This window comes from Rhinolophus sinicus, linkage group LG06, assembly GCF_036562045.2.
Source record: "Rhinolophus sinicus isolate RSC01 linkage group LG06, ASM3656204v1, whole genome shotgun sequence".
NCBI classification, from domain to species: Eukaryota; Metazoa; Chordata; class Mammalia; order Chiroptera; family Rhinolophidae; genus Rhinolophus; species Rhinolophus sinicus.
In genome coordinates, this window is record NC_133756.1 from 158,534,165 (window position 1) to 158,554,604 (window position 20,440).

A 20,440-nucleotide genomic window follows, 5' to 3' on the forward strand; every position below is an offset into this window, starting at 1 on the left:
CTAAGCGTCTGTGATTCAGGCCAGAACTACAGACATGGATAGTTATTTATGGTTTATCTCTTTATTGTTTCTCCTTTTATCAAAACCTGTCACAGCTGGGGGCCAAGAGGAAGTAAAAAAAAAAATTCTCACAAATATGCCCCCGCATCCCCAGTGAGTCCTCCCCACCCCCACCCAGGGCTTCAGGCCAACCCTGGGCACACATGATCATCTCCCCCCACCCTCAGCCTTCCCCCAGTAATAAATACAAGTGACCGTGATTCAATGAAACCACCATTGATTTCTCCATTTTAAATGCCCCTCAAGGGGACAAAAAGGGGGCAAAAGAAATTTAATGCCCACCCCCTCTTAAAGAGTGGAAACTTCTTTCCCCTAAGGGACAGGGGAGGTAGAACTGCCCCTGTCAGAACTGCAGCAGCTCTAGAAGGAATCGGGGAGAGGAAAGGTTGGGAAGAGAGGGAAGGGGAAGTTCTCTGCAACCTCACTCCTTTGATCCATTCATCCCTTATCAGGTAAAGGGTGGTCCCAGCCTATCAGTGGGGCATAAACCGGGGAGGGCTGACAGAGCCAAGAGGAAGAAATAAGAGGGAAAGCAGTTTGAGGGAAGGGGAAGGAGAAAAGGAGCCCTAAAGCTCACCTCCTTTATCTTCTTCCAAGAAATGGCATCAACACGAGAGGCATGAATGGACAGGGTCTAGAGGATTCAGGACCCACAAAAGAAAGACAAGGGAAAGCAAGGGCGCTGTGGTCCCCAGGTCTTCACAGGTAATGTGCTCCAGACAGAGCAACAGTGTTGGGGGATGAAGGGAGATTTGGTGTCAATGGGTGGGAGAGGTCAGATCACAAGAGGAATTCAGAGCCCAGGGATAGCTCTCTCATCCTGCCCAGATATTGGCAGAATCTGGGTCTTAGGGGGGGACAGTCAAACTTCAAGGCAGAAAAAAGAGTAACTCTCATCACCACCGCACCCCTCCCACCCCGCAGCGTCCCTTGGGTTATCGCAGGTGAATACTCCAGTCGGATGCCACGTTGACGCCAGGCTTGCGCAGGACCAACACAGAGGTCTCAGGGTCATGCTGGAAGGACAGGCGGCTTTCAGGAGATCCTGCTGGAGGAAGAAAGAGTGCCATAGCCACAGCAGTAACAGCTCCTTTCCCACAGGCAAGGGGTCCCAACCCTGCCCCTGCTTCCCCCCTTTCCTCACCCTGGGGGCAGATCACTCACCGTCTGTCTGGAGTACCACGGCAGCTGGCTTTCCAGCCCCTATTATCACCACCCGCTCAATCCAGATTGGTGTCTCAAAGTGGCCTTTGGGGTCTGCTGAGCTGCATGGAGCAAAAATGGATGCCCATCAGAGAGAAAGATGTTGGAGCAGGAGGAGGAGACCCAGGGCAAGGTCGCGAGGCAGTGAGCTGTGAGCATCCCCAAGGCCCAGCCTCCTCCTGAGGCTGCCAAGGCAGAACAGACACCTCATTACCTGGAGACAAGGGTGTTGCCAGAGAATGAGAATCGACGTAGTAGGAACTCATGTTGAGTCTGATAGTTGAATGTGTGCCCATCATCTAGAAAGAGCTCTCCTTGGGCTGTACCCTGGGGACGAAGTGAAACAGGTGAGAGCCTGAGCCCAAGAGCAAGTGAGGGGCCCATCCCCAGGGGACTGAATCCTAGGAAGGTAGGCAGATGGCTGAGGAGGCTCTCTGCCTATGCTCTCACCTGGGGGCTGAGTGCAACGAAAAGAGTGATGGGGTCATCCTTCATACAGTCTGAAGAACGCCGCACTCGCATCCATCGAGGTACGATGGTCCCTCCACGCTGGAACACAGGGATCTAGGGCAAGAGCAGCGCTGGCATGAAGTCACCCTGTTGTCCAACCTCGGTCCTGCAGCATCCTTTGCTCTTGCCCGTCTGCAGTACTGGACCTCAAAGCACACACTCTCTCCCCTTCTGGAAACCTACAGGCAGAAGGAGCTGGCAGCCGGGCCAGGCATACTCACACTGCTCAGAGTTACAGGCAGGTACAGGGTCTGGGGACCATGATGCTTCTGGTAACTCTGAACGTCATACCACACCTGTGGGCGGCAGGAGATACACTCGGTCACGGTCACTCCGTGCACAGGGCCCCCTCCCCATTTATCCCCTTTGGCCTCCACCATCATCATTCCCCACCACACCCTTCCTTAACTCACCTCCCCTTGGCCAGGCAGATAGACCTGCACACCGTGAGCCCCCGAGTCTGAAACAGGGTGAACCAGCAACGCATCCCCTAAAACACACCAGAATCAACCCTCAACTGAGGCAACCAGTTCCCAGACGGGGCACCGAAGCGCCTGCCTCCTTGCACCACCAGCCTCCCTCACCCCTCCCTCCCTGGGCATCCACACAGTTCTCCCATAGTGCTCACTTCTCAGCCCTAGCCCCGCCCACCACCAGCTGTCCCCCCCATTTCTCACCAAGCAGGAACTGATCATCTATACTGAAGGTGGTCACATCCTGAGGATAATGCACCCACAGGGGCCTAGGAAGGAAGCAAGACAAGAAAGGAAGACACTCCCTCAGGAACTGGTGATGAGAACAGCAGAGGGGGAAGACCCAGGAGCTTACAGCCAGTCTGGGCAGGCTTCAGGCCTCAGCTACGCAGCCTCACCGTGCTAGGCATCTAGCTCCCTAACCCATGTCCCTGCCTCCTCCTGCCCTGTCCCCTCTTGAAACTGTTTTGCACAGCAGCTTTCCAGTGGCCACTCAGTTATCTTGGCCTGAAAGGCCCTCCAGGATCAGGTCGGATTTTCCTCTCCCACCTCATCTACCTCTCCCTCTGGATCCTTACTCCTGATACATACCGGTTTTTTCTACCCCTAGAACACAGCAAACTCATTTCCACTTTAGAATTTTCCCACTTGGAGTCTCCTCTATTTGGAACATTCTTCCTCTAGATCACAAAAAGCTCTTACTCATCAGTTAGGCCTCATCTCACATGGCCTTCTCAGAAAGGCCATTTGTGGAATAATTCCATTACCCTCTCCTATTTCTTCAAAGAGCTTATCATTGCTGGCAATTTTCTTATTTATATATTTGTTTACATGTCTGTCTTCCTCCCAAGAATGTACATTCCACAAGGTTGACACTTGTCTGCCTTGTTTCGGGATCGGGGAGTAGTGATGAATAAGGCCTGACGTGTCATAAGCACCCCATATGTCTATTGCTATTCGTCCTTGTTAGTCTCTGCTTACTTTTGACCTTGAAATCAGATTTTCATCCTTCCAAGGCCCTGGGGAGTAAAGAGAGAGGCCCAGAAACAGAGCTCAGTCCCTACTGTCCCCAGCCACCTCAGCCCATACGACACAGACCCAGCTGATTAGCTCACCTCATGACAGGAATCCCTTCACGATGGGCCTGATAGAAGAGGGTATACCAGAAAGGCAGCAAGGAGTATCGCTGGCCCAAGGCATCTCGGATTATGTCGTGGTACTGAGATGGTAACAGCCACGGCTCTCGCCGCCCTGTGTCCAAGTGGGCATGTGCCCGGAAAAAGGGCTGGTAGGCACCCATCTGGTACCAGCGCACAAGCAGTTCTGGATCTGGATTCTTAAAGAAGCCGCCCACGTCCGCTGGGAGAGGAGACGGAGGAAGTAGGTTGGAAAAGAGGGTGAAAGACAGCTGCTGCCTAGGAGCTCCCCAAAGCCCCACGCTGGACTCTCAGCTCTCTGTTCACACCCAGGTCCCGTGCCCTCTGCCTTGCCCCTCTCCCACCAAACCGAGGACCCCAAATTCTTCCGCCTCTCACCCCCACAGAAGGAAAGTCCCACCAGCCCCAAGCTGAGACACATAGGGATGGAGATCTTCAGATGGTCCCATTCAGCAGTGTTGTCCCCTGTCCACACAGCTCCTGAGGAAGACAAGAGGGACGGAGATTGCAAACAGTGACGGCTCAGCATTTTACGTAGCTGACCTCCCTGACCTGCCACATCTGCTCTGGGGCCCCCAGGGTCCTCTTGAAGACGGCAGAGTTCACAAGAGCACTTGAACGGACCTCCCACTCCCTGGATCCCCTTAAAGTGCAGAGCCCAGAGGATATAGTGTGCAGTTCGCACAGGATGGCTGCATGGGCAGATTTCTCGGAGAACCAGGTCTAGGCCCTGGCTCCTCCCATCTGGCCCTCACACCTTCTCCGGCTCTATTCTCCAAATCTTACCAAAGCGCTGGGAGCCAGCAAAGAAAGCCCTGCTCAGGACAAAGGGGCGTTCCACACCCCCGGAGCGCAGCACCAGCCCATCAGCAGTTGCCATGTGCTGAGTGGAGACAGGAGAGAGGAAGGGCAGTGAGGAGCAAAAGCCAGCTGTCACCTGTTGCAGGTTCCCCAGCCCTCAGTCCCTCCTCTCTCAGCCCCTTACCACGTAGAAGCCATAAATGTTATGCACGTCTCGGTGCTCCCAGCCCCCGTAATGCTGGGCGTCCTTGAGCATGGTGACCTCAGGACCATTGAACACAGATGGTTCATTCATGTCATTCCAGACATAGAGGTTGGGAGCTGAGCCCTGAGAACACAAGGCACAAATGAGGACAGAAGGACAAAGGGGAGAAAAAAGACAGTGTCAGAGCAAAGAGCTCCTAGGAATCCAAAAAGATGCATTTCTCAGGGATCATCAAGGCTCCTGATATATTTACAGGCAACCAACCATAGCCGGGTTAACAAGCAGAGGATTCAAGGAGGCAGGGTGGGAAAGACAGATGCAAGTCGGGAGAGGCAAGCTATACCTCGTAATTGTCAAAGTTGAACATGTTAGCCCACCAGGCCCTCGTTGCGGGATTGATGAAGTCAGGGTAACCAGCTGCGCCTAGGAGAAGTTCAGGGTGGCTGTCAACCCTCAAGGGGCAAAATGGCCACCATTCTACCTCCTTCGTCTTCCAATAATCTCTACCTCAATTCTGGGCCTGCACCACCTACCTGGCCAGCACCAGCCCTCGTAGTCAGAGCCATCCCGGGTTTTAACATACAGACCCTGGTTCTGCAACTCTTCGTGTATGCGGTAGCTAGAGTCCACCTTGATGTGGGGATCCACAATGGTGACCAGCTGGGAGAGAGGAACACGGGTGGTCAGAGCTCCCCAGGGCTCCTACGCCAGAGACCAACCGTGGCTGCAGTCCTCTTACCTTCCGCCTCTTGGAGGCCAGGTGCTCAAGCATGGTGAGGGGCTGGGGGAAACGGCTGGGGTCCCAGGTGAAGTACCGCTTGCCATCAGCATGCTCAATGTCCAGCCAGATGACATCACAGGGCAGGTTGTGGTCATCGAAGCCCTGATTGACTTCCAGCACGTCGGCCTCGTCCCGGTAGTTCCAGCGGCTCTGGTGGTAGCCGAGGGAGAAGAGCGGGGGCAATGCCTGGGTCCCTGCAGGTTCAGTGAGGGACGGGGGTCACAGTGGGGTCAGGCCAACCTGGGGCCAGTGGGGACACCCAGAAATTGAGGGAGGCTTGTAAACTAGAGAGGCTGAAGGGCACAGGACTTCTGAAAATGCAGTGACCCTCTCAAGAAGATAAGGGCCGGAGGAGGCCGCTGGCTGACAGCGCGGGGTGCCACGTACCTGTGAGACTGGCATACTGCCGGAAGACGTCAGAGATGGAGGGCCCCAGCAGCAGGAAGACATCGACGATGCCGCTTTCCGACATCCAGCGGACATCTGTCTGGGGGGTCTCCCCAGAGCCCTGCAGGTAGTCTAGCATCTTCCCAAACAGGGTCTGTAGAGGGAGCAGAGAGAAGTCCAACACACGCCCTCTCATGCCCCAACCCCAAGACAAAGCAGCAAGGTTCTCCTCAAAATCTTCACAAGGCTGGCTCCTAACGAGTCACTCTGGGCTAAGATTAAGATACCTCCTCAGTGAGGCTTTAATGGACCCCACCATTTAGCAGCACGGCCCGCGTACACACCACGTGACTGCGGCATTTGTTTCTCAGCACTTACCACCACTGAACTCATCTTGCTGTCTTTGCTATTTGCTTAACGCCTTCCTGAGAGTGAGGCCCTCTCCCACCTCAATGACCACTACATCCCCAGCACCCAGAAAAGTATCTAGCACATGATATGAACTCAGTAACAAATGTACTGACAATAAATGCAAAAAGGTCACTACCTTCCCCAGTGTGTGTCTTCTGGAAGTGACTGGGGAACTCAAGGCTGCTCACAAGGCCCAGGCCCCTTCTCTCAGCCAAGCCCAAATCGGCTATCTTCAAAGCTCATGGCCCAGCACACCCGTCTCCAGGCCTGAGGACTCCCTCCCTTACTGCTCCCCGCGCCTGTGCTCTCACCTTCCCCGCCGTGTTGGAGGATATGTCAACCCAAGTCTCTGCAGCATTGAGCCAGAAGATGCCCAGGTCCCGATGAGGACTATGTGCCAGGAGCACAGGCACAGACCCGTACAGGGCCATCGGGTTGTACAGCTCGTACTGGAACACATCCAAATTGTAGAGGCGATACGGCTCTCCACCCCTGTGGACAGACAGACAGACTGGCCCAGGCCCTGACACATACAACCTCCATCCCATAGACACAGGTGAGGGGTAAGAATTGACCCTCCTACCCTTTCTCAAGGAAAAATTAAGAAACAACAAAAAAAGAATTTTCTAATCGCCAAAGGTGATCTGGGCACAGGAAGTGATCCATGCTTGTCCGTGCACATCTGCATGCACATCTCCCCACAGCCCTGACCTCCGACCCCTCTCTCCCCCTATACCCTGAGGTCACCATGGAACTCACTCGGTGACCTTCAGCCTCAGGCTGTCTGCATGCTCAGGGATCCCATACACATGCTCCATGCCTGGCAGAGAGAAGTCCAAACCCACAGACGTGGGGCCTGGAAGGAAAGCAAAAGATGAGTTCCAGAGCGTCTACCTCGCGAGGACTCCCTGCGCCCCTGCCCACGGCTCTCCCAGTCCCTTACCATATGGCTTGCTGTCAGAGTGAGTTTTGAATGTCTCCTCCCAGGCTCCTGGCTCATCTTTCTCTGCCTTCCCCTGGGTCTCTTCTGGCTGTGAGGAGGAAAGCAGACCAATACCCAATCACACACCACTCCTCTCTCTTCTCCCACCCATTTTCTAAATCCCATCCCTGATTGCAAGACTAAGCTCAAGTTTCTCATGGGCCTTTCCCCTCCAACCTCCCAGCCAGCCCTGTGCTCCAACCACCCACCTCCACCGACTTGCCTTGTCACCATCCCCAGGAGCTTCCTTGGGCTGGGCCCCATCGCCCTCAGCTGGGTCTTTTGTTCCTTGCCTGGAAGGTAGGAGAGCTGTCTGCTCCAATCCAGAGGGGGCAGGGACGAGGGGCTAGTGGAAGGAGGGGTGAGGGAATAGAGAGCCAAGGGTCCAAAGGAACGAAGGCATTGGAGGAAGGGACTGAATGTTAAAGCTTGGAGAGGGACCCCCAGAAAACAGATAAGTGTGCAAAGGACGAGGAGAGAAATGAGAAAGGGAAATGAGGAGTCAATGCCACCAGGAGATGCCTTCCACACACAGGCCCAAATCATCAGCCTCTGCCGGCATTCCAAAAGACAGGCAGGTTCAAGGGCCTGGGTTCGGAAGCCAGTCCTGGCTCTGCTGCCTCCACGGAGAGACTCTGGCCCCATCTGCCCTCACTGGGATTCAGCCTCTTGGCCAGACACAAGGGTTTTGCAAAGGCAAATGGGTCATACCATGAACAAGCCTCTACAGATATACGCAGGGACTCAAACAGAGGTTGTGCCAAAGAATGCTTTCAAGGGAGGCTGGCAAGCAGCTCTGCCCAGAGCTTCAGTGCACCCCAGCTGAGAGCCAGGAACCCCAGCAACAAGCAGCATCTCTCCACCGCTCGGCAAAGCCAGCTCCCTACATTACTTAAGTACTTCCAACACATCATCTTCCTTCTCCCAGGGGACTCCCAGTCAGGAGAATAGGGAACAGGGACCAGATACCACATAGCTGGAGAAAGAGAGGTGATGAAGGGCAGGGCACAAAAGGGTCTGGGGCACCTTCCCCTGGGGGCCAGAGTGAAGGGTGGGTAAGGGCAGAGGGAACGCATACAGTACCAGTGGCCATGGATTTACCTAGAGAAAAGGTTCTTGATCTTATCCCAAATGCTACCGAGCGTGAGACTAACTTTATCCGAGAAACTAGGGCAGGAGGAGATGGGTAGGGAAGGGGAAAAGGAGGCACAAAACCAACACAAAAACAGAAACATAAAAGTGAGTTTCAGTCGACAAACTTCCAGAGATGGGGCAGGGGGGAGGAAGAAAATAAATCTGGGAAATGTGATGGCGTGAGAAGGGGAAGAGGGAAAGGCAGACCCAGGCAGGCCTCTCAGAGGAGGTGCACAGGGTACAGCTCAGGGACAAAAGTGACTGCCTCCTGGTCTGCAGAGGAAACGAAGACAACTGCAACCCAGCCTGCTTCCTACCCTCCCTAACAGTTTCTCCCAGCCCTCAGCCCCTACCTGGCTATCCTGCCACCCTGTCTTCTCCCAGGAACCCAGTACCAGACCCACAACACACCTAAGGCTCTTTCACACTAGGTCGCCTTCAGTCCCAACCCCTGTACTCACGAGACCCTGGGGGCCCTCTGGTGCTCAAAAGCTAAGAGTCCTCGGGCATTGACACTGAGCAGAAGGCTGCGGTCTTCGAGCAGGTCAAGGCGGAATGGCCGTGCTGTCAAGATGATTTTATAGGGTCCTTCAGCCACAGTTAGCTCCACACTGTTGTCATCGTGGCCAGAGACAGAAAGTCTGGGAAAGAGGTCAAAAGAGATATAAGGAAGTGCAAAGGACCAAGAGTGTAGCTGCGACACTTCACAAGAAGGGGGGACTTGCAAAGAGCTATAGGAAGTGTGGTAACAGTGCAGAGATAGACTAACTCACCAAAGGAACCAAATAAAGAGCCTGGAAAGAGACCCAAGAATACTTAGAACATTGGTAGCACGGCAGCTCAGTGAGGTCAGGAGGACTAAGGGGGATTACTTAATAATGGAGATGAAAAACAGATTTCCTGGGTAGGAAATAATGTTATCATATTCCTACCTCATAACAGATACAAGTATCAACTCCAGACAGATTATGACTGGAGGTAGATTAGGATTACTTAAACGTAACTTAGAAAATGCTAACAGCAAAAGATAAAAGACTGATCCATCTGACAACACTAACATTTAGAACTTCTATTTATAAAAAGACAAGAGAAGTCTGAGAAACTACCCCAGGATAGAGGAGCCTAAGGAGATACAACTAAATATAATATGGTATCCAAGACGGGATCCTGCAACAGAAAAAGGGGCATTAGGTAAAAGCTCAGGAAATCTGAATAAAATATGGACTTAGTTAGTAACTGTACCAACTCGTTAGACATGACAAATGTACCAGACTAATGTTAACAATAGGGGAAAACAGGAATGGAGAATATATAGGAACTCATAACATTCTTGCAATGTTCCTATGAATGTAGAACTATTCTAAAATTAAAAAAAAATTTTTTTCAAGGTACCTTTAAGAAAATAAAATGAGGGGGTGGCCGGATGGCTCAGTTGGTCAGAGCGTGAGCTCTTAACAAGGTTGCCGGTTCGATTCCCACATGGGCCAGTGAACTAACTGCGCCGTCCACAACTACATTGAAAACAAAGGCTTGAGCTCGGAGCTGAGCCACTAGATGGCGATAGGTTGGCTCAGTGGTTAGAGTGCGGTGCTCACAACACCAAGGTCACTGGTTCAATTCCCACATGGGCCAGTGGGAAACAACGGGCTTGAGCTTGGAGCTGAGACACCAGTAGACAACTGGTTGGCTCAGGGGTTAGAGCGTGGTGCTCATAACACCAAGGTCGCCGGTTCGAGTCCCACGTGGACCAGTGAGCTGTGCCCTCCACAACTAGATTGAAAAACGACTTGACATCTTGGAAAAACACACTGTTCCCCAATATTCCCCAATAAAAAATAAATAAAATAAAAATAAAATAAAATGATAAGCTACAACCTGGAAAAGATAGCTTAAATAAATATAAATGATAAAGAATTAATATCAAGACTAATGAATTTCTACAAATCAATAAGGACAAACAACATAAAAGGAAAATAACCACAGGTGGCAATTACCATTTCACAGGCCAGTGAGCCAGAATGACAGATAAACATATGAAGAGACGCTCAATCTCAACAAACTGGGAAAGACAACCAAGCCAAGACCACCACATGGTATCATTCTATACCCATTCTACTGACAAAAATTAAGTCCAACAGCACCAAGGGTTGCGGAGGGTATGGATCGATGGGGTCTGTCATATACCACAGGTGGAAGTGTAAACTGGTAAGCCACTCTGGCATTATCTTGGGAAGTTGATCGTTTCCATATTCTAGCTCCTCTCCTAGCTATATGCCAAACAGAAACTCCGGCAGAGGGACACAGGAGACATGGACAAGAACGTTCATGCCAACACCATGTATAGCGAAACACTGGAAACAACCCAAATGTCCATCAACACAGAAATGGAAAAATAAGTCGGGATATAGGCATACAACATTATACAGCAGAAAAAATGAACTGGAGCTACATGCAACAGAGTTAAATAAAGTTAGGTGAAAAAAGGAAATCCCAGAAGACATTCATTAGTACACTATCCCTAGAAAGTTCAAAAAGGAACAAAACCACATCATTTATTGCTTAGGCACATATATACAAGCATGTACACGTATTCGTGTACATACACACACAATGCAACTCTAAGAACAAAAAGCCAAAGGGATGATCAACTTCAGAGCAATGATCATCGCTGGGGTACAGGACAGTGACAAGCAGAGGGAAGTAGAGGGTTTCAAGGGTGGAGGATTTATGTTATTTTCTAAATTCAACACTTACTAGCCATGCATGGAACAATGGTGACAGTGAGTCATGACCTAAGATTTTGAGTAATCTTATTCCAAATATCTGAGGAAAAAGAAATGAGTGAGACAGGGAGAAGGAAATAGAAGGGAAGGGAGGAAGGAACAACAGAGACACTGTATTTCTCGAGGGCAAGATCTGTGCCTTGTTCATTTCCTCTTATGTCGCTAGCACCTAGCTCAGGACCTGAAGAGGAAGCAGTATCTGCTGAATGAATGAAGATTAAATGGTGAAAGAGAAAATAAGTGAAACAGAGAAGAGAGAGAGAAAGGTTGAGGAGAGTGGCAAGGAGCTAGTCAGCTATTATCCCAATGAGGGAAAGAAAGTCAGCTGTCAAATAAAAAATCATCAGGAAGGAAAAAGGGGCTATGGAAACGGATAGGTTTCCCTGGAAACATTTACCGAGCTGTGGGGGGATCCGCCACCAACACGTCTGGCACGCGGTATCGCGGCCTCCGGGGCTCCAGTTCATCAATCCTGATCCGAGTCATGTTCTTTTGAAGCCCTTGGAGCTCCAGCACCAGCAACACCTGCAGGGCAGAGGTTTGAATCTGGAGAAAGGAGAGGACTACACCATGGATTGCCCTCTAAACCCACTCCCTCCTGCGGGGTCTCCTCCTCCTAGCCCTTTGCCTAAAGGACCTGAGATCTGAATTCCTCACAAAGTACAAGTCCCAAGATTAGCCTAGGACAAGATGTTGGCTATAGGTTCCCCTTCCCGAATTGGCCCTTAGCCATTCCCCACACACACGCCAGACTCTTTTCTCCCCTGACCTTGGTGACCTCGTTGATCAGATGGACTGTGAGGGCATCCGGACCAAGCTGCAGAGAGTCCAGCAAGGCTCGGTATGGAGAAAGGCCTGGCCGTATGCTGCGCTGCCGCCTGCCAAGTGAAATGGTTAAGAACGTGGGAGGGCACTCAATGTCCATAGGTCCCCCTATCACCTGTAGTGTCCCCAGGCTACCCGGTCTGCCATAGATACTTCCCACATTACCCTACTTTCCATCTCACTCTACTAGAAATATCATACTTGCAGAAGGAACTCTCTTCACAGGTCTTAAAGTTGCTTCTATCCACAGCAAGGGAAATTCCCAGGCAGATCCCTAAACAAGCCAGTACCAAACCTGTCCAAGACCTAAGGAGAAAAAGAACAAAGAGGGCACAATCAGCATGGGTTCAGAAAGGGCCCCACCTTCAGAGGTAAAGTCCACAACCCCAAAAGAGCTCAGAAAAGAAGGAAGAAAGATGGAGTCCCATTAAACAGAAAAGAAGGCAGAGTGGGCATGGGGTTAAGCGTCAGGCCTGAGGAATTGGCTCACTTATACCTTTTCTTTAAAAAGGCAGGGGAAGCGGACAAAAGATCCTTGGCCTTCAGAGACCCTGGAATTGACTCTGGTTACATCAGCATCTCAGAGGAAAGGAGCAATAACAGCCAGCCCCAGGGGAAGCGGTGGTACCACGTATATGGAACAGGGAGACAAAAAAGGCATTTCCACGGCCACGGCACTGGGTGGAGTTCCAGTGGAAAAGATGTCCCCTCAGCACGCCTGCTGGTCACAGTTCCTATGGTCCTAATACCCCCTAGCACCCCAAGCATCCTGATCCTCTGATCTCCACTCCTGTATCTTCAAAATAAGTCACCACTGTCGCTACCTAAGTCTGAAAAGAATAACAATAGCTAACTTGTATTGAATCCTATTGTTCTCTCAGGGGCCTGGCTAACTGCTTTCTATCCCTAGTTTTCAACTCTGCCTGCAGTTTTTAAGTGTCAACAACCAGACCCCAGTGATTCTGATCTAACTGGTCTGAAGAGAAGCCTGGGCATCAGAATTTTTAAAAAGCTCCCTAAACAACTCCCATGGGCAACCACTGCTCAGAATCACTTCTTTACACACACTACCTCTTTTCCTTTGATTTTCTTGGTGAATGTAGGGTTGAGGTTTTTCCCAGATGGGAAAACAGGCATAAAAAGTTCAATAATTCATCCAAGAGTGAACAGCTAGTTAAGGGGTGAAATTGGGATTGAATTCAGCTCTGACTTTGTGGTTCATGTTCTTCACGATGCACAATACAGCGCACTAACCACCAGCTGGGCCTGCCCCGCTGAGGACCGTCACCCCACGGTTAACACAAACTCGCACTTCCCCAATGTAGTACCAAATGACAGACAAGGGACTTAGTAGGCTTGTTAGTTAGTTTGAAGGATCTATTCATCCATTCTGCATATATCCTAAATAGGGGTCCTCAAACTTTAGTGTCTGCTAAGAATCACCTGTAGTGCTTATTAAATGAAGATTCCCGAAACCCGGGAATCTGCATTTTAAACATGTTCTGCCAGTGACTGATGCAGGTAGTCCAAGAGCTTCCAAACAGAGGAGAAAAATACAAACAGAAACACAGGCTTCTTCTAAGCATTAAAACTTTGCAACCTGCTAATAGGGAAACTAAAGAGTAGGGCCTATTATACATACTGTCTCCAGCATTAGTCTCAGTACCTGCTTGAAAGCTAAAGGGCAAGAAAATGACCAGAAAGATCACAGAACACAGTAGGTGCTCTGGTTCCAGAAGAATGTGCGAAGCTAGCCAGACCAGGCAGAAAGCTGAGGAAAACACCAGGCCTTGTGGTTTAATAGGCCAAGAAGGAATAAGCAGTAGCAAAACAAGCAGAAGAAATATGACCAGAAAATTCAACAGCAAGGCAATGTGGCCCAGGTCCTGAGGAGTGACTGCAGCAGGCACCCTGCCCCATTGAACCCAGGTCCACCAGCCCAAAGCAGCAGTAACCAGAAGTACAGTGAGTTAAATACGCTCTGGAGTCCTATTTGCACAATCTATAAAATGGGTTTGGAAAGATGTCAACGGGGATAGGATTTCTAGAAGATCTTTCAGATGTGACCTGTTGGAAGGCCCTAGGAACTCAGGGATCCCTTGACTGTCCCTGAGCAAGAGATGGTCCAAAAATCAAAATCAGGAATGAGCCTCGGGGCAAGTGGCACCCGTTTATTGTTTCAGATCACAGGCTTCCAGAGAGTTGGGTTTACGACCCACGCTTTTTTCATTGCTGCACGCCTCTCCCACCCTAGTACATCCGTTAGATCCTGGTAAACGCTTTGTGGCGCTGGTGATTGTTTCGAACCGTTTTTTCGGGAATATAAACTCGAGAGCGCAGACCAAACCGTTCTATTACATGTTGTGTTTGAGCAACATCATCCAGACAGACTGTGAACTTACTGGACCCTGCCCCAGCAGTGCCCAGTGAGCGTGAACACCGAACAAGCCAGGGCTGGTATCCACGTGAAGAAGACAAGGGCAGGGTACGGGGCTCCGGGGGGAGGGCAGGAAGGGTAGAGCAGGCGGGACTGCTGCCGCGCTGCTTCCAGCCCGGCAGAGGGGCCGCAGGGCAGCAGGATGCATTCCCGGAGGCCGGGCCGTGTCTCGTCCCCCGCCCCAATGGCCCCGCGCACTGCAGGAAGGAGGCGGCAGCATTAACCGCCGCGAGCTGCCAGGGGACGGCGGCGGCTGAGAGCGGCCGAGGCCAACGAGAGCGCACAGCTGCGGCCTTCTTGACCGCCGGAGCGGGGAGCACCAGAAGCATGGGCCCCCAACGCCGCGCGGATCTACCGCGAGAAGGCTGGGGGCGCTTGAGGCCGCCTCCAGAGAGACAAAAGGTGCTCGCGAAGCCAGGGGATGGTAGAGTCTCAGGAGGACATACAAGTATAAGAAATATAGGGCTTGGGGGGCCTGGGGGCGTCCCGGGCGCGTCCCCGGGTTCCGGGCTCCTCACCGCCTCCTACGCGCCGCCACTGCCGCTACCGCCGCCATCTTGTGCCGGGTTTGCTCCTTGACCCGGAGCCTCCCTTCCCCCCGCGCGCGTTGAGCCACGTATATTAGCGCCCGCCCCTTCCGGCTTTCGGATTGGCCCGACCCGAGAACGGTCGGGCGGCTGTCCCATTGGCGGAGCGCGCACTCTAAAATCTCGCAAGGGGCGTGGCTGAAGGGAAGGGGCGGGATTGTCCAGAGCCTGGAGCTGTCCTACTTTACCAGCTCTAAGCATCAGACAGAGGCACTGGACTCTGTTTTTCTCAAATCGGCAAATTTTATTTAGAAAAAAAAGGTGGGGGAAGAAAAAAGTGACAGCGCTCCTTACGCCAAGGTCTTAGAAGAGAAACCTTCATCTTTCTGCAGCACCTTAGCGCCGTCTCACTGCTCAAACTCCCTCAGCTTCTGGAGCATGGAAAAGGCTATGTCCCCTGCCGAAGTGGAGTGGATGGCGAAGGTGCCTGGAAACGGCCAGAGAAAAGGCCCAGGCGGTCAATGTTGCGGTGGAGGACACTGTGCAGCACAGCTAGATGGGGTCCACCCTCACCCCCACCCTCCCTGGAGAAGTCCCGGATGAAGCGGCCCCGCTCTGACTGGAAGATGAACTTCTGGGGCAAGGGCCCATGCTCCCGGAGAAAGCCCCAGACACTGAGCAGCAGCAGACGCACTTCAAAAGGTGCCAGTTGGCTAAATACCTCGTGCATATTACCCAGGGCTGGTGGCAGGAGGCTTCCCTCAGCCATGACAGCTACCAGGGTGCAGGATGCCTCCAGGTGCCAGGGGGAGTGGGCTGTATCAGGGTGGCGAGAGGCTTCCCAATGGCCCAAGAGGGCGGCCAGCAGCCCGCGCAGCAGCACGGAGCAGTAACACAGGGCTGGGGGAGCAGCTGCTACCAGCTTTAAAAGCTCAAAGAGCAGGGGCTGTTCCCGGAAGCGCCGGCCAATGCGGAGATCCCGCTCCACGGTGGCCCTGGCGTGCTCCTCAGGGGGCCAGGCCAGCTCAGCACCAGCTGCATCAGGACACACACTCTCCACCAAGGTCACTGCCACTGCTTTGGCTGCCTCCGGGCTCAGGGTGGGAGCCCCCCAGCAACCCCCACATTCAGTGTCCCCAGGGGCACTGCAGCAGTGCACCAGGAGGCTGAGGAGGCTCTGGGTGTTATAGATCACTTCCTGCTGATTCCGTGACTGGACAAACTTGGGTGGCTTTAGGCCACGGCCGATGACTCCAGCGTGGAAAACAGACCAAATCCCTCCAGGACCTGGCACAGCTGCAGTGTGCCGCCGGTTTGTGTCCAACAGGGAGGCAGAAGCCAAAGAAGCTGAGACAGCTGAAAGAGTCTCATTGTCCCCATCCAATTCCCCTCCAAATAGTTCTGTGTTGCCGCGATGTAAGGCTCCCTCAACTAGCAGCTGCAAGACAGCCTTAAGCCCAGCAGGGGAGGTGTGAGAGAGCCGGGTAAGAAGCTGGGAGGCTGAAGCCACACCTGGGGGGCCATGCAGCCTCAGAGAGGCAAAGAAGCGATGCACTCCAGCTCTGACAAGTCCCAGGAGTTGGGAGGGGGACAGGGCTTCTGGAGGAAAGGGACAAATGGCCAAGAGGGAGGCAGCAGCTTCAGCTACTTCCTCCTCAGGATGTAGCAGGAGAGGAGCCAGGTCAGACAGATGGGCTGAGGCAGACTCCCCAAACCGGGCCCCTAGGGCTGCAGGACCCTCATCACCCTGCTGTTCCCACCCCACTAGCAGTGCCAAGTTGCGCAGGAACCGCGCCGTGAAGGGAGGCTGCAAAGTCCCTGCATGCACCCGAGCCAGGCAGCTTCGGAAGGCCAGGGGCAGGAGGCCAGAGAGACTGACGACCAGCCCTGCATATAATTGAGTGGCCAAACTCAACTCTTCAGGGCTTCGGGCTCGGCTCAGGAGGTGGCCCAAGGCCTCAGGTCCACAGCTAGGCCGCGTATAGACAGAGAGCAGGCCCAGGAGCTGGTGTTGCCAGAGAAAGCGCTTCCGTTCCAATCGTAACGTCTCTCCACACAGCTCTCCAACATGGTTTCTTAGCGCATCTAGAAAGGGCACAGGGCGGGGGGGTGGAGGTGGGCCCAGCACACCTTCCCCAGGAGACCCTCCCCGGTGATGAACAAGTTTTTGCAGGTGTAGCAGCAGCAGCTGGATCAGCCGGTCACAGGACTCACGCACAGTGTCTGGCACAGCCAGGCCCTGGGTGGTAATGACTGAGGCAGGCATGGCTGTGTCCACCAGGAACTGCAACAGGCGGTAGGCACCTGCCCCCGAGGCCTGGCTCACCAGGTGCACAGCCAGGTTCAGCATGTTGTCCAGCTCTTCTCGGGGAAATCCCTGCAGGTGTTGCTGCAGCTGGCTCAGCACAACTGGGGGCTTAAGGCAATCCACCAGCTCTCCAGAGACTGTGCCCAGCAAAGCTGGTGACATGACTGCCAGCTGCAGGAGAAAGGGAACTGTGGCCTGAAGGGAGGGGTCCCCACTCCGGCCCCCAGTGCCCCCTGCCAGGCTATCATGGAACATTCGCAGGAGCTCCCGTCGGATGCTGTCTCCGTGGCGGGAGGCCAGGTGCCCTAGGATGCCAACAACTGAGGCAATCTTGGGCACCCGCTTCTCCCCAGGGATAGCAGGAGATCCAGGGAAGGGGTCTGTAGAAGGGGTTTGGGAAGAGCTGCCACCACTGCCACCAGCTCCACCTCCAGCCCCACCGTGAACACAGAAGTCCTTAAGGCCACAGGAGAGAACTCGGGAGATGATGGTGCCAGGAAAAGAGGAGCCAATATGGGCCACAACCCAGTCAAAGTGTGGGGAATGCTGGACAGAGGTATCCAGCAAGGCATCCACGCAGGCATCTGGGCAACTACCAATGAGAGCCGAGAGGCACTGAACATAGATGTCCATTAATGTGCGTGTGGCCGGACAGCCCATCCACAGCTGCAGCAATTCGTTGAGAGAGCCAGTGACATGGGGCACACGCTGGTGCTGGCCTGAGTATGTGCTGCTGAGTTGCCCCATGAGGTCAATGGACCATGCACTAATCACAGGTGCCCAGGCCTTCGGGTTGGCCCGGGTGAACTCAGATAGCACCTGCTGCACTTCCTGCACCACGTCCTCTAGACCAGGTCCCCCAGCAGGGACATGGGAGGGTGGGGGTGGACGGAGATGAGGTGGGCCAGCCACAGGGCTTTCATCCAGGGCAGCCAGGTGGGCCCGGACACTCTCATCAAAGACGCCTCGCAAGTGGTCAAGCACGGCAGCCCGAGCAGGTGGCAAAGAGCGGAGCAGGAGAAGACCACAGCGAGCATGTTCCCGGGCTGAGAGTTGGTGGCCCAGAATGGGGTCGACGCCACTCAGAAAAGCCTTGATTTCCTGGGACAGCTCCTGAGCACTATAAGGAAACAAGAGAAGCAGACTTAGCATGCTGGGAGATGTTGGGCAAGTTACATTCCCTTCCCTCCATGAAGTTGTTTCTTTTTTATGTAAAATAAGGCTAACTATACCTCCCCTTATGAGATAATGTTCATAAAACACTTAAGCACTGTATCTATTTCACACTACTCAGTCAATAAATGCTATCTATTTTTCTTTCAATAATAATAATAGTAGGTAACTCTTAGAATGTGTCAGGTACTGTTCTAAATACTTGATATGTATTATTTCAATCCAGCCCAATAAGGTAAGTACTATTATGATCCCATTTTACAGATATGGAAACCAAAGTTAAGTAATTAGACTATAAGCTCCAAGAGGGTAACCATTGTGTGTTAAAATTTTAACACTGAATTCCCTTCTATGGATGTGCATGGTATATGGGAAGTACTCAATAAATTTCTGTTGAATTGACTGAGTATATTGTGTTCGTATAATATCTGCTTTAAAAATACCTTACTAACTTGACTGCACTCCCCACCAGAATACAAGCACTCTGAATTTTACCCTTAATGGAAAGAAAATCTTAAGGTCAAACTTGCCCCTTACTAAGGGCTCTCCCTCCTAATATCTGCAAGCATCCTAACCACCCACCACTTGGATTCCATATCAACGACAGCCACCTTTCCAGCACCATCAATGTGCCTAGGAATCAGGATGTCCCAGGGCACAGACAAGGCAATGCCTTTCAACCCTTCTCCTCCCAAAACATATGGGTTCAGTCTTAAGAGGTTTAGAAGCTCCTTCCTCTTGTTGATTGCCCTTTCTGCCAAAGAAGACAGTATCCTCCGAGGGCTGACAGGGTTCTGACTGTGCCATTCCTCTCTGGTTCCTCAAAATAAATAAATAAATAAACAAATACCACCCTAACGTGAGCGGAGTGTCTCCGTTGGAAGGCCAGGAAAAGGTTAGAAGGAAGCACTCTGCAGGTGTCTAGGCCTGGGTGCTCAGAGAGTCTCCATGAAGTCAGGAGACCCTGGGTTCCCTCCGGTCTAAAAGGGGCAGGGTTCCCAAGAATTCTGGTATCCCCAACTCTTGGGAGAGCAAGGCGAGGGTCCGGGTTACCTAGGCATTGGGGCTTAAGGGGAGGCAGTACCGAGATCTTTGGAGTGAGGGCACTGGAGCCCAGAGTTTTGGTGAGGCAGTCCCTGAGTTCTGGGAAGACCCAACCAGGAATCTCTGAGAACCCTGACGCGAGTTCTCGAGGTAGGACCTGGGTTTCTGCCGAGAAAGCTGGGGATCGGCGCGGGGCCGCGCGGTGGGGGAAGATGCCAGGGGCTCTGACTACCTGAGCGGCGCGGGACCGTGGGTGGCCGGGGCAGGCCCGGGAGGCCCTGGGGCCCCGGGAGGGTCGCACAACGCGGACATCCCGGAGCCCTTAGCCCGAGCCCGAGGCGGGAGCGGCGGAGCGCAGGCAGCGCATGCGCGTTGACGGGAAACCTGAAAGGAACAAGCGACGAGGCCTCTCAAGAAAACCAATCCGGCGTGTTCCGCGGCTCTCATATATTGGTTCCGCACAGTGCCTACGGTGCCAAGGTCCCACAGCCAGGCTGCGAAGATCACAACGGGAAGTAAACCCGCCCTCCATGCAACCTCTTTTTTTTCTCCCCAAAGGGCCATCGATACACAAACTAATGCTAGCTGCTGCCATTCACAGTTGGCTTTAATCATTTCTACTACAGCCCAAAATACAAAATGTTCAACTTCACAAGTTTTTTTAAAAAATGAAGCATTAGGAGACATTTTAATTAGGAAACAGTGACAGTTAAAGGAAGGGGAGGGAAGAGCGGAAAAGAGAGGGAAAGAAAGAAGAGACAATTCGTAAGAGAAGGTGAAGAGAAGGATAGAGAGGGGGGAGAGGAAGTCCAGGTATCTTCCCAGTCCTACGTTGGCACTACAACCCTTTTATCAGTCTCCATTGTTTAGGCTTTGCTGTCTCCCTAGCCTCCTAGTGTAGGGACTTTTGTACCTCACATCCCCATGGCTGCAGAACGGAAGCTTGGTAACTCTGTGAGGAGTTAGTACACCTCATCAAGAGTCCCCACTCCAGCCAGTCTACCTAAATTCCAGCTATTTCACTTACTGACTGGGTACTTAACCTCTCTATGCCTGTTTCCTCCTCTGTAAATGAGGATGATAATAGTACAACTACCTCACAGTGTTGTGAAAGTTGAAACCGGGTGGGTAGTACGTATGTTCCGTTGTATAGCACTTAGTGCCTGCGATAGTAAGCGAGCTCTTAATAAGCATTAGGTATTTTTTGTTATATTTGTTGAATAAACTCCAGAAAATAAG

At 52.4% G+C, this 20,440-nt stretch overlaps 2 protein-coding genes across 7 annotated transcripts; both read right to left on the bottom strand.

Moving 5' to 3' along the window:
* Positions 1-260: 260 nt before the first annotated feature.
* On the bottom strand, positions 261-14,776 carry GANAB (glucosidase II alpha subunit). 4 transcript variants are annotated; one of them, XM_019713934.2, is made up of 25 exons: positions 14,668-14,776; positions 11,914-12,018; positions 11,657-11,765; positions 11,285-11,412; positions 8,566-8,745; positions 8,072-8,137; positions 7,194-7,263; positions 6,932-7,019; positions 6,748-6,844; positions 6,300-6,480; positions 5,578-5,731; positions 5,149-5,384; positions 4,943-5,069; positions 4,753-4,832; positions 4,389-4,532; positions 4,190-4,286; positions 3,782-3,883; positions 3,362-3,605; positions 2,451-2,515; positions 2,187-2,263; positions 1,995-2,069; positions 1,714-1,827; positions 1,478-1,590; positions 1,225-1,325; positions 261-1,105 (listed from the first exon to the last, which is right to left on the bottom strand). In XM_019713934.2, the coding sequence occupies exons 1-25, from the start codon at positions 14,703-14,705 to the stop codon at positions 996-998; spliced, it is 2,901 nt and encodes a 966-aa protein (XP_019569493.1). In that variant the 5' UTR covers positions 14,706-14,776; the 3' UTR covers positions 261-995. The 4 variants fall into 4 exon arrangements, with proteins under 4 accessions (XP_019569493.1, XP_019569491.1, XP_019569495.1 ...); XM_019713932.2 differs by having other exon boundaries at positions 261-1,108; XM_019713936.2 differs by lacking the exon at positions 8,072-8,137.
* Positions 14,777-14,959: 183 nt separating this feature from the next.
* INTS5 (integrator complex subunit 5) lies at positions 14,960-19,573 on the bottom strand. Of its 3 annotated transcripts, none has more exons than XM_019713956.2 (3): positions 19,434-19,573; positions 15,412-18,104; positions 14,960-15,163 (listed from the first exon to the last, which is right to left on the bottom strand). In XM_019713956.2, exons 1-3 carry the CDS (start codon positions 19,511-19,513, stop codon positions 15,084-15,086), a joined length of 2,853 nt encoding a protein of 950 aa, XP_019569515.1. In that variant the 5' UTR covers positions 19,514-19,573; the 3' UTR covers positions 14,960-15,083. The 3 variants fall into 3 exon arrangements, with proteins under 3 accessions (XP_019569515.1, XP_019569516.2, XP_019569514.2); XM_019713957.2 differs by having other exon boundaries at positions 15,398-18,104; XM_019713955.2 differs by having other exon boundaries at positions 14,960-18,104.
* Positions 19,574-20,440: the final 867 nt, after the last annotated feature.